This window comes from Silurus meridionalis, chromosome 7 (genome assembly GCF_014805685.1).
Source record: "Silurus meridionalis isolate SWU-2019-XX chromosome 7, ASM1480568v1, whole genome shotgun sequence".
Classification (NCBI taxonomy): Eukaryota; Metazoa; Chordata; class Actinopteri; order Siluriformes; family Siluridae; genus Silurus; species Silurus meridionalis.
Genome location: NC_060890.1, coordinates 26,576,327 through 26,591,351, shown reverse-complemented (window position 1 = coordinate 26,591,351; position 15,025 = coordinate 26,576,327). Strand labels below are relative to the sequence as shown.

General features: G+C 40.1%; 1 protein-coding gene across 1 annotated transcript; it reads left to right on the top strand.

The window, feature by feature from the left end:
- The first annotated feature begins 2,590 nt into the window (after positions 1-2,590).
- On the top strand, positions 2,591-11,975 carry rgrb (retinal G protein coupled receptor b). Its single transcript, XM_046853195.1, has 7 exons — positions 2,591-2,788; positions 4,016-4,172; positions 5,520-5,641; positions 5,713-5,872; positions 6,054-6,171; positions 10,114-10,227; positions 10,639-11,975. The coding sequence occupies exons 1-7, from the start codon at positions 2,713-2,715 to the stop codon at positions 10,765-10,767; spliced, it is 876 nt and encodes a 291-aa protein (XP_046709151.1). The 5' UTR covers positions 2,591-2,712; the 3' UTR covers positions 10,768-11,975.
- Positions 11,976-15,025: the final 3,050 nt, after the last annotated feature.

Sequence of the window (15,025 nt, the reverse complement as noted above, 5' to 3'; positions counted from 1 at the left end):
GTTACAACGGCTTGTATCTAAACAGTAGCCGACCAAGAAAGTCATTGTTCACTGTCTTCCTCCTTCCTTTCACAACTATTTCTCTCGGGAGTTTATCTTTTAGCATCGCCGTGCGTTTAAGAAAAACGTTTTTTCTCCCGATGCCGTGCAGCTCAGAACACAGGTGAGGTGTGTTTTTTTCGTTTCCGTTCGGAAATTTCATTGGTCTAATGTTATGGGGTTCAGTTTTTTGGCTTGAAGTTTGTGAAACCGGGAAAAACCCAGGAAAAATTCATAAATTAGCCGCTTTGTTGTTTGAGCCACGGGGTTCGAAAACGTGGGAAAAAAAGTAGCGGCTTATAGTCCGAAAAATACGGTAGTATCAATAAGACCAGTATCAGAGAACTGGTATCGGTACCAAAAAAAATGTAATCAATACCCATCCCTTCTTACTTTATAGCTGTAGAGTGATGTTTACTTTGTTGGAGAAAAACCTCTGTTTTTCTTTTGTTGCGTTTAATATTTGTGAATTTTCTTTATTACTTGTCACATTGCAGCATTTATTCATTGCATATCTTTGTTAGGAAGTTGGAGTCAGAGTGCAGGGTGAGCAGTAATACAGTGCCCCCTGGATCACAGAGGATTAAGGGCCTTGCTCAGGGGTCCAACAGTGGCAAGTGTGCTGAGCCATAAACCCAGATTTTCTGATTAATACCTCAGAGCCTTAAACTTTAAACCAGCACTGGAACCACCTCTCGCCTTTCTGTTATAAAGTACTGAAGCTGGAGACTCCTTCCTTTTATGTTTAGTAAACATCTCAATGTGTTTATGTGCCATCTGTCTTTTAAAGCACATCAACATTAACTAATTATTTCTATGCTGCTGTGAGTTCAATTCAATGCTTCATGTGGACATTAAGAAGAAGAAGCTGAATCTCAGATGGACGTTCGGCTCTTTTGGAGCTGCACTCAGGTTTCTGCAGCTCCGTTCCCATGAGCAGCGTTTGCTGTTACCCAGAATCCTCAGCGCTAATCAGCTGGCAGCAGTGAATCGGGATTAGAGCAGACAGGAGTCGGGTTTTCTGCTCAAAAACATACGAAACGTACATGTGCCAAGCTTTCGGCTTCAAATCAAAGGAGGGTTTAATAAATCACATGCTAACAAATATCACAATTATCACCTTATAATTATATAATTATTCATATTGTGCAAATGTAATGACAATTAGAATCAGAATAATAATAAGGAAACATTTAATAATAATAATAATAATGATAATAATACTAATAATAATGTTTATACTTTATACTTTGGTATACAGATGATAACGACATGCCCAGGTCCTGTTGCTGCAAAATAAGCCCAAATCATCACCTCTCTGCAACAGCACTTAACAGGAGGATGGATGGATGGATGGATGGATGGATGGATGGATGGATAGATAGATAGATAGATAGATAGATAGATAGATAGATAGATAGATAGATAGATAGATAGATAGATAGATAGATAGATAGATGAACAGATGAACAGATGAACAGATGGTAAGTTAGATATAGACTGATAGACATATAGATGATAGAGAGAATGATAGACATGGATGGAAAGATTGTTTCAGATATTTGAATGAGCAGATAATAATAAAAAGAGGCCCAAACGAGTAACAAAAAGTATAGAGTAGTGCACAGTGTGTTTGGTATATTTGTATGCTGTCGTCCCCTCACATTCACACGTTCTCTCAGGTTTGTTGACGGTGGTGTGGTGGGTCGTCTCTTATCCCAGAGATCCCTCATGTCTGTGTTACCTTCTGGTTCTCCCTTTTAGTTATGCTGCCATAGCGAGATTGCCGGAGTCCAAACTGCACAGTGACATTAACTTTCATACACCAATAGTTACACTTAATAATCCATATCCTTCTCTCTCTCTCTCTCTCTCTCTCTCTCTCTCTCTCTCTCGGTCGAGTTAAACATGCTCCTGAGGCTCCAGTGACCACTGTTCCTGCCCCTCTCCCCTCCTTGGATCTTCACACTTCTGTGCAGCTTGAGACGGTCTCTAATCAACACCTTGGGTGGTTCCATGTAATTCCGGAGTAGAACGGGTGCGTTGAGGACGGATTGGACTGTAGTTGGTTTTGGCGGTCTGCTGCACTGACTCGGGAGTGCAGTTTGCTTCTGATCATCATCACTGTACCCCGCAACATTGTATATCTGCTTCAAATGGACATTTGGTGCAACCCAGATGAGGATGGGTTCCCTCTTGAGTCTGGTTCCTCTCAAGGTTTCTTCCTTATGCCATCTCAGGGAGTTTTTCCTTCACCACAGTTGCTCATCAGGGACAAACATACTTACAAAGAACATATTTACGTTTAATCACCACATTATCTGTGTAAAGCTGCTTTGAGACCATGTTCATCTATACAAATAGAAAATGATTTGAATTGAATGGAATTGTGTTTCTCTGCTATTGTGTAATGTGTTTTGTGAAATGTTTTCTCCTCTTACACTCTCTCTCTCTTTCTCTCTCTCTCTCTCTTTCTCTCTTTCTTTCTCTCTTTTTCTCAGCAGTGTATTAAGACATTCCTCCAGGCATTACTCACTCTCTCTCATGGCCTTTCACGTGAAACAGGATATAAAAATCACGCTGCTCTGTTTAAAACCTTCTCATTTCAGAATCGGCTGAAGGAGGAGTGGAGCAACTGCTGACATCGTTAGTGATATTTACATTTTTATCACAATGTCGTCTCACGTGTTGCCTGAGGGATTCAGTGATTTCGACATGTTTGTGTTCGGCTCAGTGCTGCTGGTGGGGGGTAGGTGCCAATATTTATTCACAATAGAATATTATTATTACATGCTTTTCATTCAAACTGTTTATTAGAATCAGTGAATGCAGAAAAGTAAAAATTCCAGCTGTGCATCTGAGTGTTGCAAAGCTCTGACACTGCAGACTGCTTCCATACATCACGCAAAACAAAATCCACTTTAAAAGACGAGTTTTATGTCGAGTGTGTGCTGTGACTGAGGTGCAGCGGGGCACGAGTCGAGTTAAAGTAGAGACGCAGTAAAATGTGACTCCAGTAAAAGTGTTCTCTTTAAACTTTAGCATAAAATTACAAAAGTTTTTGCCTTGAAATGTACTTAAATATCCAAAGTACTGATTAATTATAAATATAATGTTCCTATTATCATTTTTATTTTTAAGACTCTTTATTGATCACCTCAGTTTATGTGAAAAGACTCAAATGTGACTCTCAGCGCACTGATCTATTAATAGAATGATATTAATGACTTAAACACTGACTGATTTCTATTATAATGATCATGAACACAAAACCTTCTTTTCAACTACTTAACAAAAAAATCACGTAAATAAGGTCACGTATGTTGTGAACACGTGTAAAACAGAGCGTGTGCTCAACCCTGATTGGTGACTTGAACAGTTATAACTAAAAAGTCATAAATAAAAATGCACAATTATGTCCACAAAATGTAGTAAAAAGGAAGATATTTGGTTTTGAAATGTAGTGAAGTTTCAGTAAAAATAAAAACACTTCAGTACAGAACAAAAAAACTACTTAAATACAGAAACGAATTACATTTACTTCATTACTCTCCACCACTGATCAGATGTTACTATGCAAAACGCATTAATATAAACCTGAGCTACTGACAGATGTGCTGTTACGGAGAACAACTTCTGACCAATCAGGATCCAGAACTTGACAGCAATATGGTGTTACTATTAACAAGTAATAAAGTTATTAAATATATATATATATATAAAATCTGTTTATACTTTTTATATGCAAGTGTGTGTTGATTTTAATATACAGATTGCACAATGCTAATTGCTAACAGCTTGCTTCAGTCGCTACATTAGCTTCATAGATTGTATAGAAAACAAAGACCAGTAGACTTTTTAACATGATGCAAAAAACGAGGTCTTTTAATGCATAACTATTGTGTGAAATGAGGTCAGTTGACAGGATACAACTGTGTGTGTGTGTGTGTGTGTGTGTGTGTGTGTGTGTGTTTAGGTTTACTTGGGTTCTTCTTAAACTTCATATCCATATTGGCCTTCCTGAAGGTGAAGCAGCTCAGGACTCCAAGTAACTTTTTTGTCTTCAGTCTGGCACTTGCTGATCTTGGACTCAGCTGTAACGGTCTGACATCTGCATACGCTAGTTACCTCAGGTACATGCTACAGACTCAGGTTTACACGCTACACACTCAGGTACACGCTACACACTCAGGTACACGCTACACACTCAGGTTTACACGCTACACACTCAGGTACACGTTACACACTCAGGTTTACATGCTACAGACTCAGGTTTACATGCTACAGACTCAGGTACACGCTACACACTCAGGTTTACACGCTACAGACTCAGGTACACGCTACAGACTCAGGTACACGCTACAGACTCAGGTACACGCTTCACACTCAGGTTTACACGCTACAGACTCAGGTACACGCTACAGACTCAGATACACCCTACAGACTCAGGTACACGCTACACACTCAGGTTTACGCTACAGACTCAGGTACACGCTACAGACTCAGGTACACGCTTCACACTCAGGTTTACACGCTACAGACTCAGGTACACGCTACAGACTCAGATACACCCTACAGACTCAGGTACACGCTACACACTCAGGTTTACACGCTACAGACTCAGGTACACGCTACAGACTCAGGTACACGCTTCACACTCAGGTTTACACGCTACACACTCAGGTTTACATGCTACACACTGAGGTTTACACGCTACCTGCTCAGATTTACACGCTCAGGTTTAGACACTACACACTCAGATTTACAAGCTACACACTTAGGTTTAGACACTGAACACAGTGAGGTTTAGACCCTACACTCTCAGATTTACATGCTACACACTCAGATTTAGACCCTACACACTCAGTTTTAAACACTACACACTCAGGTTTAGACCCTACACACTTAGGTTTAGACCCTACGCACTCAGGTTTAGACCCTACACACTCAGGTTTAGACACTACACACTCAGGTTCAGACCCTACACACTCAGGTTTAGACCCTACACACTCAGATTTAGACACTAGACACTTAGGTTTAGACACTACGAACTCAGGTTTAGACCCTACACACTCAGATTTAGACCCTACACACTCAGGTTTAGACACTACACACACAGTTTTAGACACTACACACTCAGTTTTAGACACTACACACTCAGGATTAGACCCTACACACTCAGGTTTAGACACTACACACTCAGGTTTACATGCTACACACAACAGTCTACACTAAATACATGTAAGCGATGATACAGGTGTAGGTGTTAGATGTGGAGGTGAAGAAGGTCCTGAGATGAATTGGAGAACATTATAATGGTGTAAGTCCTCACAGCTAGACATGGATTATCATCTTATACCATGATCACCTCACCACATTCATGAGTTCAAACTGTTATTGATGTCTACAGTGTAAAATTCTGTGTGTGTGTGTGTGTGTGTGTGTGTGTGTGTGTGTGTGTGTGTGTGTGTGTGTTGTAGATATTGGCCATTCGGTTCTGGGGGTTGCCAGATCCACGCTTTTCAGGGCATGGTGTCTATTTTGGCAGGAATCAGTTTTCTTGGCGCTGTAGCATGGGACCGATATCACATGTATTGCACCAGTGAGTTTATTTTAATCAGTTGTATTACAAATATTACGTGTACCTGGGTGTCAAAGTGATGTGTGTTTCAGAGCAGAAAATGTTTTGGAGCACATCTCTGCCCATGAGCTCCATCATGTGGGGTTTGGCCGTGTTGTGGGCCGCTCTGCCGTTACCCTTCATTGGGTGGGGTGTGTTCGACTTCGAGCCCATGCATGTAGGCTGCACCCTAGACTACACCAGAGGAGACAGGTAAACAACTCATCACACACCTCGTAACATGGCGCACACTAACACACACACTCTGTACACTTCTCAACATACACACCTTTGCCTAAAGACAGTATTGAACTCTGAACACTGTTAGTAATGTTATAGCGTGACTATAACTCCTGTAACGGTAATACAGTATTTCCTGCTCTGTAATGTTTAGAGGTTACATTACCTACATGGTGGCCCTCACTGTTCTTTACCTGGTGTTTCCTCTACTCATCATGTACTCCTCCTACTCCTCTATCTACACTTACTTCAGGAAGATCCACAACTTCAAGGTAGCATCTTTCACACTCCTTACAAATACATACATATATATATATATATATATATATATATATATATATATATATATATATATATATATATATATATATATATATGGGTTTATGAAATAATAGATTTGAATTTATATTCAAGTCAAGAAGCTTTTATTGTCATTTCAACCAATATAGCTGATGCAGTATACAGTGAAATGAAACAACGTTCCTCCTGAACCCAGGTGCTACATAAAACAACATAAAACAGTCACAGAACAGAAGAACACAGGGCCAGGAACTAAAGATCCTCGACACATAAAGTGCATGTGTGCAACTGGTGCAAACAGTGCAAAAGACAACACAGGACAGTGCAGGACAACACAGAACAGTGTAGGACAATACACAAAATATAAAAATAAAAATAGTAATAGCTCCGCCAGTAAAACCTGTCGTGACAGAATAAGGTGCACAGTAGCAGAAAAATGTAAACAGAAAAATGTAAACAGAATTGTGCAATTCTACAATAGCAGCAATCAAAATAAAGTGAACAGTGACCAAAGGATTTGGACAGAATATTGTGCAAAAAGAGCAAGTCCCGGAAGATCAGCAACAAACGGCATGTACACATTTTGCGATAGTGAAAAGTGTGAATGGTGCTGAAACCTGGGTGTGTGAAGTGAATGATGTGTGTTGAGTCCGGTTGTTCAGATCAGTCACACAGTTGTGTGTAAGTGTGTGTGAGAGAGAGTTCAGTTCAGATGTTTGTTGAGATGTTTGTCGGTCACACAGTTGCTCACGATGCTCTCGATGGTCCCTCTGTAGAACATGGTCAGGATGGGGGGAGGGAGATAAGCTTTTCTCAGCCTTCTCAGGAAGTAGAGACGCTGCTGGGCTTTCTTGGTGATGGAGCTGGTGTTAAGTGACCAGGTGAGGTTGTCCGCCAGATGAACACCAAGGAATTTGGTGCTTTTGACGATATCCACTGAGGATCCATCGATGATCAGTGGAGATTGGTCGCTCTGTGTTCTCCTGAAGTCAACAACCATCTCTTTAGTTTTGTCGACATTCAGAGACAGGTTGTTGGCTCCACACCAGGCTGTTAACCATTGCACCTCCTCTCTGTATGCTGACTCGTCGTTCTTGATGATGAGACCCACCACGGTCGTGTCATCTGCAAACTTGATGATATGATTTAAACTGTGTGTGCCTCATGACGAGCCTCTGGAAGCACTTCATCATGATGGGTGTGAGTGCAACGGGACGATAGTCATTGAGGCAGGAGACAGAAGACTTCCTCGGCACAGGAATAATGGTCGTCGTCTTGAGGCACGTAGGAACAATGGCGCTGCTCAGGGAGATGTTGAAGATGTCGGTAAAGACTAGCTGTTCTGCACATTCCCTGAGCACTCTGCCAGGAATGTTGTCTGGTCCAGCAGACTTCCGTGGGTTAACTCTGCATAGAGTTTTCCTAACTTCAGCTGTGGTTAGACAGAACACCTGGTCACTGGGTGGAGGGATGGTCTTCCTCGCCACCACGTTGTTCTGCACCTTGAACCGGGCGTAGAAGTCGTTCAGCGCATCTGGGATGGAGGTGTCATGGTCACAAGCAGGTGATGTGGTCTTGTAATTCGTGATCGCCTGGATGCCCTGCCACATGTGCCGGGAGTCTCCGCTGTCCTGGAAGTATATATATACATACAGTGGAACCTCGGGTTACGAATTTAATTGGTTCCGGTACTTTATTCGTAACCTAGAAAGTTCGTATCCCGATACGCGTGGATAGAGCGTGGGTGGCGATAAGAAAAGAACCGACTTGCCTGTGATTTTTTGGTGCGCGACGTTCATATCCCGAAATTTTGTTCGTAACCAGGGGCAAAAATTTTGATGAACTGCAATTCGTAACCTGAATTATACGTATGCCGGGGCGTTCGTAACCCGAGGTTCCACTATATATATATATATATATATATATATATATATATATATATATATATATATATATATATCAAATAGTCAAAATCTATTATTTCATAAACCCATATTTTATTCACAATAGAACATAGAAAATATATCAAATGTTGAGAAGATATTGTTGAATTTAAAAGCTGTTCTTTGGTCAGATTAATAGAAATTCTAAATTATTTTTAAAACCATGGACACCACGTCCTCCGGACTAAAGAGGAGAGGGACCATCTCACTTGTTATTAGCGCTCAGTTCTAAAAGCTGCATCTCTGATGGTATGGTGGTTCATTAGTGTCCGTGGAATGGGCAGCTTGCACATTTAGAAAGGGTCAATCAATGTTGAACGCTATACTCAATGTTAACCGCATACTGCATCTATTCTTATCATGACTTCGTAGTAGAAGAGTCCGGGTGCTGAACTGACCTGTCTGCAGTCTAGACCTTTCAGCATTTAAAACATTTGGTGCATTAAACACAACAAAGGAAACCCAGAACTGTTTAGCTAGAATCACGTATCAGACACATATAGGAGAACATTCCTCTCTCAAAACTTCACCAACTGCTCTCCTTATTACCCAGATGTACAGTGGAACCCGGTTATGTCGAGGGCCTAGGGGACGCCAAAAAGCGTTGAGATAACCGATGATCGAGATAAACGAAAACCAATATGGCGGCAATATATTAACGTGCTTGAAATTTCTTTATGTACATAATGTGCGTTAATAAATGTGCGTTAATACATACATGTTTGTTAACTGTCAGGAAACCACCTGCCACGCCCCCTTCGGCGGCTGTCAAACCTCCACTTTCTCTGAAGCTCCCGGCTTCAATCGCGCACATTTAGCACTCATCACCAGCTCCTATTTAAACCCCTCACTTCCACACATTGTTGGTATATGTTGGTTCACGGCGGCCGTTGTTATCGCGCATGCGTAGTGGGTACGTGCCTTCCCACTCGGACTCTGCTCTCTCTCACCGGCTGCACTTTTCTTCCCAAAGCACATCGCGGATTCCCCCGATCCTGCCGTTGTTAATTCTATGCTTTTGCTGCTCATCCCACGTTCTCCCGTGTGCTGTTCAGCGCTGCGCTTCTACCAAGCACACCCATGAATTATATATACAGACTGCCTCTTTTCAGTTTGGGGCTTAGTGGACCGGGCTCCCAGAGCGCACCACCGCAATATTCACTTTCAAGGCGAGTGTTTGTGTTTGGAACATCAACAGTGCTTTGCCCTGTGTTGCAATAAACTGTTTTGCTTTCACTTTGGCTTTTGCCTCCCGTTCATCGAATAACATTTAACAACAAAAGGCATATGTGCACCAACTAACAGCAGAGATTTACCAGTATACAATACAACCACCGTCGATTCTCGATACCAACCTTTATTATATTCTCCAACATTATAAACACAAGGATCGCTCACAAAATCACTAAAAACGTGTGTTCGTTTTTACAAAAAGCTAACCAGTGTCAAAATTAAATTCTCGAGTCATTTCACTCTGACACACAGCTCTGAAAATTATCCTACACCTGTAGCATCTGTAAGGCTTGATTTTTCCGCCACTTCCGCGAGTTCTTCTGCGGCTGCACAGTGCCGATCGAGATAACCGACGATACGTGGCAAATTTGCCCCCCTTGTGCTCGAGATATTAGGGTTCGGTGACATAAAAAAATCGACATAACCAATGAGAAAATGCTAAGACAAAGCGAGAATTTGGCGGTTCCACTTCAAAAATCGTCGACTTAATAGGGTTGGCAAGTTAACCGAGGTCGAGATTAATGGGTTCCACTGTATATGGACAGAAGACGTTATGCTACACAGTAGGAAACACGGCCCTGCAACTTTTAAAAAATGCGTTGCAGCCATCATATTCAAAATTACCGTTTTTTTCTTGATAATTGGTATTGGAATTTTCTCAGTTTCAACATTTGATCTGTGTGTGTGTGTGTGTGTGTGTGTGTGTGTGTGTGTGTGTGTGTGTGTGTGTTTGCACAGTTTAACACAAGTCTGCCTGTAAAGACACTGCTGTTCTGCTGGGGTCCGTACGTCATCATGTGTGTGTACGCCTGCTTCGAGAACACAACGGATTTATCACCAAAACTCAGAATGGTACAGGGACCTTACACACACACACACACACACACACACACACACACACACACACAAAATATAAAATTTTAACGACAATGAATATAATAATGATAATAATAATAATAATAATAATAATAATAATAATAATAATAATAAATTATTAAAATTATAATTAAATATTAATGATTTTACGCTAATTTAAATTAGTAACAACAATAATTCAATTACAAAATAATATTGCTGCTATGAATGAATAAATTATATGAATAATTGAGTAAATATAAATGATTACTAATAATAATAATAATAATTAAAGCAGTGCCCAAGCACTCCGACTCACTGAGCCTCATAATCACAGATCCACTACAGCTGTTGCGTATGGTGGTGAGATGATGGTCTCTGTGTTAATGTGTTGTATGTTTCTCGCAGGTTCTCCCAGTTGTGGCTAAACTGTCTCCGTTCTCCAACGCTCTGCTGTATGCCTACGCCAACGAGTTTTACAGAGAAGGAATCTGGCAGTTCCTCACAGGACAGAAACAAATGGAGAAGAAGAAATAGAGGTCCACTGGGGTGTGTGTGTGTGTGTGTGTGTGTGTGTGTGAGGAGGTGGAGGAGGAGCATGGAACTTTCATCAGAAGACACGACTTAATTTAGGGAACAGGTTTTATTCAATCAATCAATCAATCAAATTGTATTTATAAAGCGCATTACAACCACCAAAAGGAGCACAAGGTGCGTTCCAGTAAAGCAAAATATAGACATTAAAAATACAAATTTATTAAAAGTAAACAATTTAAAATAAAAAAAAATTAAGAAATAATTTATAAAATAAAAATAAAATAAAAACGCAATATACATCAAATAGCAGTTGAATCAGGGCTACAAGTAAAAGCTTGTCTGAATAAATGAGTTTTCAACTGCGATTTAAAAAAAACACTCAGCACAGTGACGCATCGTATGTGTGCTGGAAGTGCGTTCCACAGCGTTGGTCCCTGGACAGCAAATCATATAAACTTTTTATAGTTGCAATTAGGAGCAACCAGAGAGGTAAGTCCAGAGGAGCGGAGAGTTCTGGCTGGTTGGTAGACCGTTATTAATTCGGTAAGGTAGGCCTGGGCCAGATCATTGATTGCCTTGAACACAAACAGCAGAACCTTATACTCCACCCTAAACCGCACCGGAAGCCAGTAAAGCGAGCGGAGGACAGGGGTGATGTGGGAGCATTTGGAGGTGTTGGTGAGAAGACGAGCTGCCGCGTTTTGTACCATTGGAGCCGATTTAGAAGTGATTGGTTGAGTCCAGTGTAAAGGGCATTACAGTAGTCAGTCCTCGAGCTGATGAAGGCATGTATAGCTTTTTCAATGTCAGCTAGGGACAAGAATGATTTGACCTTGCTGAGTAGTCTTAGCTGGTAAAAGCTGGATGGCATAATCCACGCTGTCAAATGCAGCGGTAAGGTCCAGTAACACCAAAACCACAAAGCTTTTACCATCCAAGCCTCCAAGAATGTCATTATGGACCCTCAATTTATTGTAGAATCTGATTTATTGTTGTTCTCATATTCACCTGCAGTGTCTGTGTGCGCAAGAAAACCAAGAAGTGACGATATCAGGGGGCAGGGAAGTGACATCACAAAGGACATAGAGACATAATAATAATTATAGAATAAATAATAAGAAGAAGAAAATGAAGATAAAGAAGAAAAAAATAAATGTTTAATTCACTTTACCTTTAAATATTAATAAATACTAATTTATTAAAGCTCCATTTTTAAAACTAAATTATAATATAATATAATATAATATAATATAATATAATATAATATAATAGAGAAATGGTGGTTATTATAGCAGTAGATGGAGAATAAATATTGAATGAGATGTTCCAAAAGAAGCTCATAGCAATATATGAATATATAAATATATTTAGGTTTTAACAAGGAGAAGCAGAAGAAATGTAATTAGCAGCAATTTGTTTGGTTAATTAATTATATTTAAGGAAATTATAAATATTTACTGTTTGTTTTTCTCCAACTTTAACTTCAAACTGAAAATAAAACATATAATTGTTGTGATTTGTAATGCAGCCCTGATTTTATTATTATGGAGGCACTGAAATGCAGAAATCACATTCTGGTGTGTTATGATTAGAGGCCTTCATCAGGGGCCCGAGGGGCCCAGCAGTGAGATTGGTGGAGCTGAGATATGAACCCATGACCTTCTAATTAGAGGTCCATCATCTTAACCACTTAGCTACCGCTTTCCAACTCATTTAATTGTGAATATATAAAATAATAATATGAAGTAAAAGAGGTAGAACTCATTCCCGCACAGGTTGAGGTTAAACGTGTGTTTGGTAAAAAACATTTTTTGATTGTATGTGTAAATAATGCATTACTGCACGTGTAAAGAGAAACCCACAAGTGACTGGTGATATTTTTTATCCCTGCACAGATCATTTATGAATATTATATTAATAATAATCACTTTAATCCATGTGTTGATGCTCCTCAGTGAGCATTTTAGCCCTGTGAGGTGATTAGCACAGAGTAAACAATGCTTCTCTGTGTGTGGATTAGTTTCGGATCAAACACGCTCACCCAACACATAGTACACGATGGGAACCTTTGAGTATTGACTTTGCGAAAGCTTCACGTGTGTTTGAAATCTAAAGGTGGTTCCCCATGAACAGGTAGTGTAAAGATTAATGATGTTCCTGTAGAGGTTAAACTCAAGATCCATGAAAATGGATACAAACTGTAATTCCTATAAACAGTCTGCTAGAATGCATTCAGGTGTCCATCAGTGAAAAGGTGAGAACTTTAACAACGATGGAAGTGTAATAAATGGACATTCAAGGCTGAGGATGAGGACGGGTTCCTTTCTAAGGCTGGTTTCTCTCAAATTTTCTTCCTCATACCATCTTACAAGGTTTTTCCCTCAAAACCATCACCACTAGCTCACTGATTAGGAATATAGCAGTGGTTCTCAAAGTGTGGGGTGCATTAAAAACATGACAGGTGAGTTTTATACGTTTTTTTTTTTAGTTCTCTATTCATCTTCATTTATCATTTTCTTTATTAAATGTAAAGTTAATACACTCAAAACAGCCAAAAACAAACAATTAGTTAATGCAAGTAAATTAAACTTTGGTTTGGGTACCTACACTTTAATCTTCTCTGTTTGTACACTTGATGCTATTTTATTGATTTAAAACTTGATATTTCAGTGAATTAAACATTTTTAAACTAAATATTTCATTAGCATTTTTGGGATGATGGAGAACAGATGGGGCTTGAAAATACACCCCCCTCTAAAGTGGGGAACGGCAGAAAAGGTTTGAGAGCCATCGGTATATAGAGACTAATTTATCAAAGTAAAATTGTTATTTGAGTGAATAAGAGGATGAAGAGTGGAAAGTCGGTTGGACCAGATGACATACCTGTAGATGCAGTTGCATTGTGTGTTTGTGGATTTAGAGAAAGAGTACGACAGGGTGGAGAGAGGAGTTGTGGTATTGTATGAGGAAGTCTGGTGTTTCAGAGAAGTATGTGAGGGTGGTGCAGGACATGTATGAGGACAGTGTGACAGCAGTGAAGTGTGCAGTAGGAACGACAGACTGGTTCAAGGTGGAGGTGGGACTGCATCAAGGATCGGCTCTGCGCCCTTTCCTGTTTGCAGTGGTGATGGACAGGTTGAAGGACGAGGTCAGACAGGAGTCTCTGTGGACTATGATGTTTGCAGATGATACTGTGATTTATGGTGAGAGTAGTGATCAGGTTGAGGTTTGGAGACAAGGTGAGGGAGGTGTAATTGATATGGTTTGGACATGTGCAGAGGAGGGACATGGGGTATATCAGTAGGAGAATGCTGAGGATGGAGACACCAGGAAGGAGGAAAAGAGGAAGACCAAGGAGGAGGTTCATGGATGTGATGAGGGAAGACATGCAGGTAGTTGGTTTGAAAGCGGCAGGTGTAGAGAACAGGGGGGTGTGAAGACGGATGATCTGCTGTGGCGCCCCCTAAAGGGGAGAAGCTGAATGAGAAAGAGGCATTAGGTAATAAACAAACAAACCAACAAAAAAAATAAAATAAATAAATAACCAGTTGCAGTGTGGATGTTTATTAATCCATGTGTCTGTCCTCTTCTGATTGGCTCCTGTTTGTCACATGATGCATTTCCACACATCTAATTTCCACACATCTAAAACACAGGGTAAATTCACTTAACTCTGATCTTCATAGTTTTATCTTTCGATCTGCACACGCTCAGTATTTGTTTTTTGGTTTTTTGGCCCTGGAAGTAATTTAATAAATCAGATCATTATTTTATAAACCCTTTTTTTATGCATGGCAAACAAAGTGTTTGTGATTTTTCTCTGAAATAATCTCCAAAATATTTATTAGACTTTAGAACAGAATGTTACAAAATGAGGAGTCGCGGTCAACAGATTAATCCGATTAATTATAATCCACTTTAAATTCAAGAACAGATTTAATTAATCTGAAATACTTTTTTCCAGTCATATCTGAAATCTGTTGCAGAGGAGCTGTTGGTGGAGCCGTGATCCTTCTGCAGCCCGGGGTCTAATAATACATGATTATTTCCTTTAATCACACATATCCGACTGGTGCAATGTGATTCTTCTTCTACTGTTATCACACGTGCAGGAGCATAACATTTTCCCTTCACTTGAACTTGGAGACCAAACCAAAAAAAAAGCATGACATTTCTGCACAAAGCCAGCTCCATGAAGATCTGCATTCCATGGTTGAAGTGGAAAATCTCTTGCTGTAGAACTCCAACACTATTGAAC

Excerpts from the sequence above, each read along its gene's own strand:
- rgrb (XM_046853195.1), top strand. The coding sequence starts at position 2,713 with ATGTCGTCTCACGTGTTGCCTGAGGGATTCAGTGATTTCGACATGTTT. Across the intron at positions 4,173-5,519 it reads GCATACGCTAGTTACCTCAG|ATATTGGCCATTCGGTTCTG; the intron begins GTACATGCTACA and ends TGTGTGTTGTAG. Across the intron at positions 6,172-10,113 it reads GGAAGATCCACAACTTCAAG|TTTAACACAAGTCTGCCTGT; the intron begins GTAGCATCTTTC and ends GTGTTTGCACAG.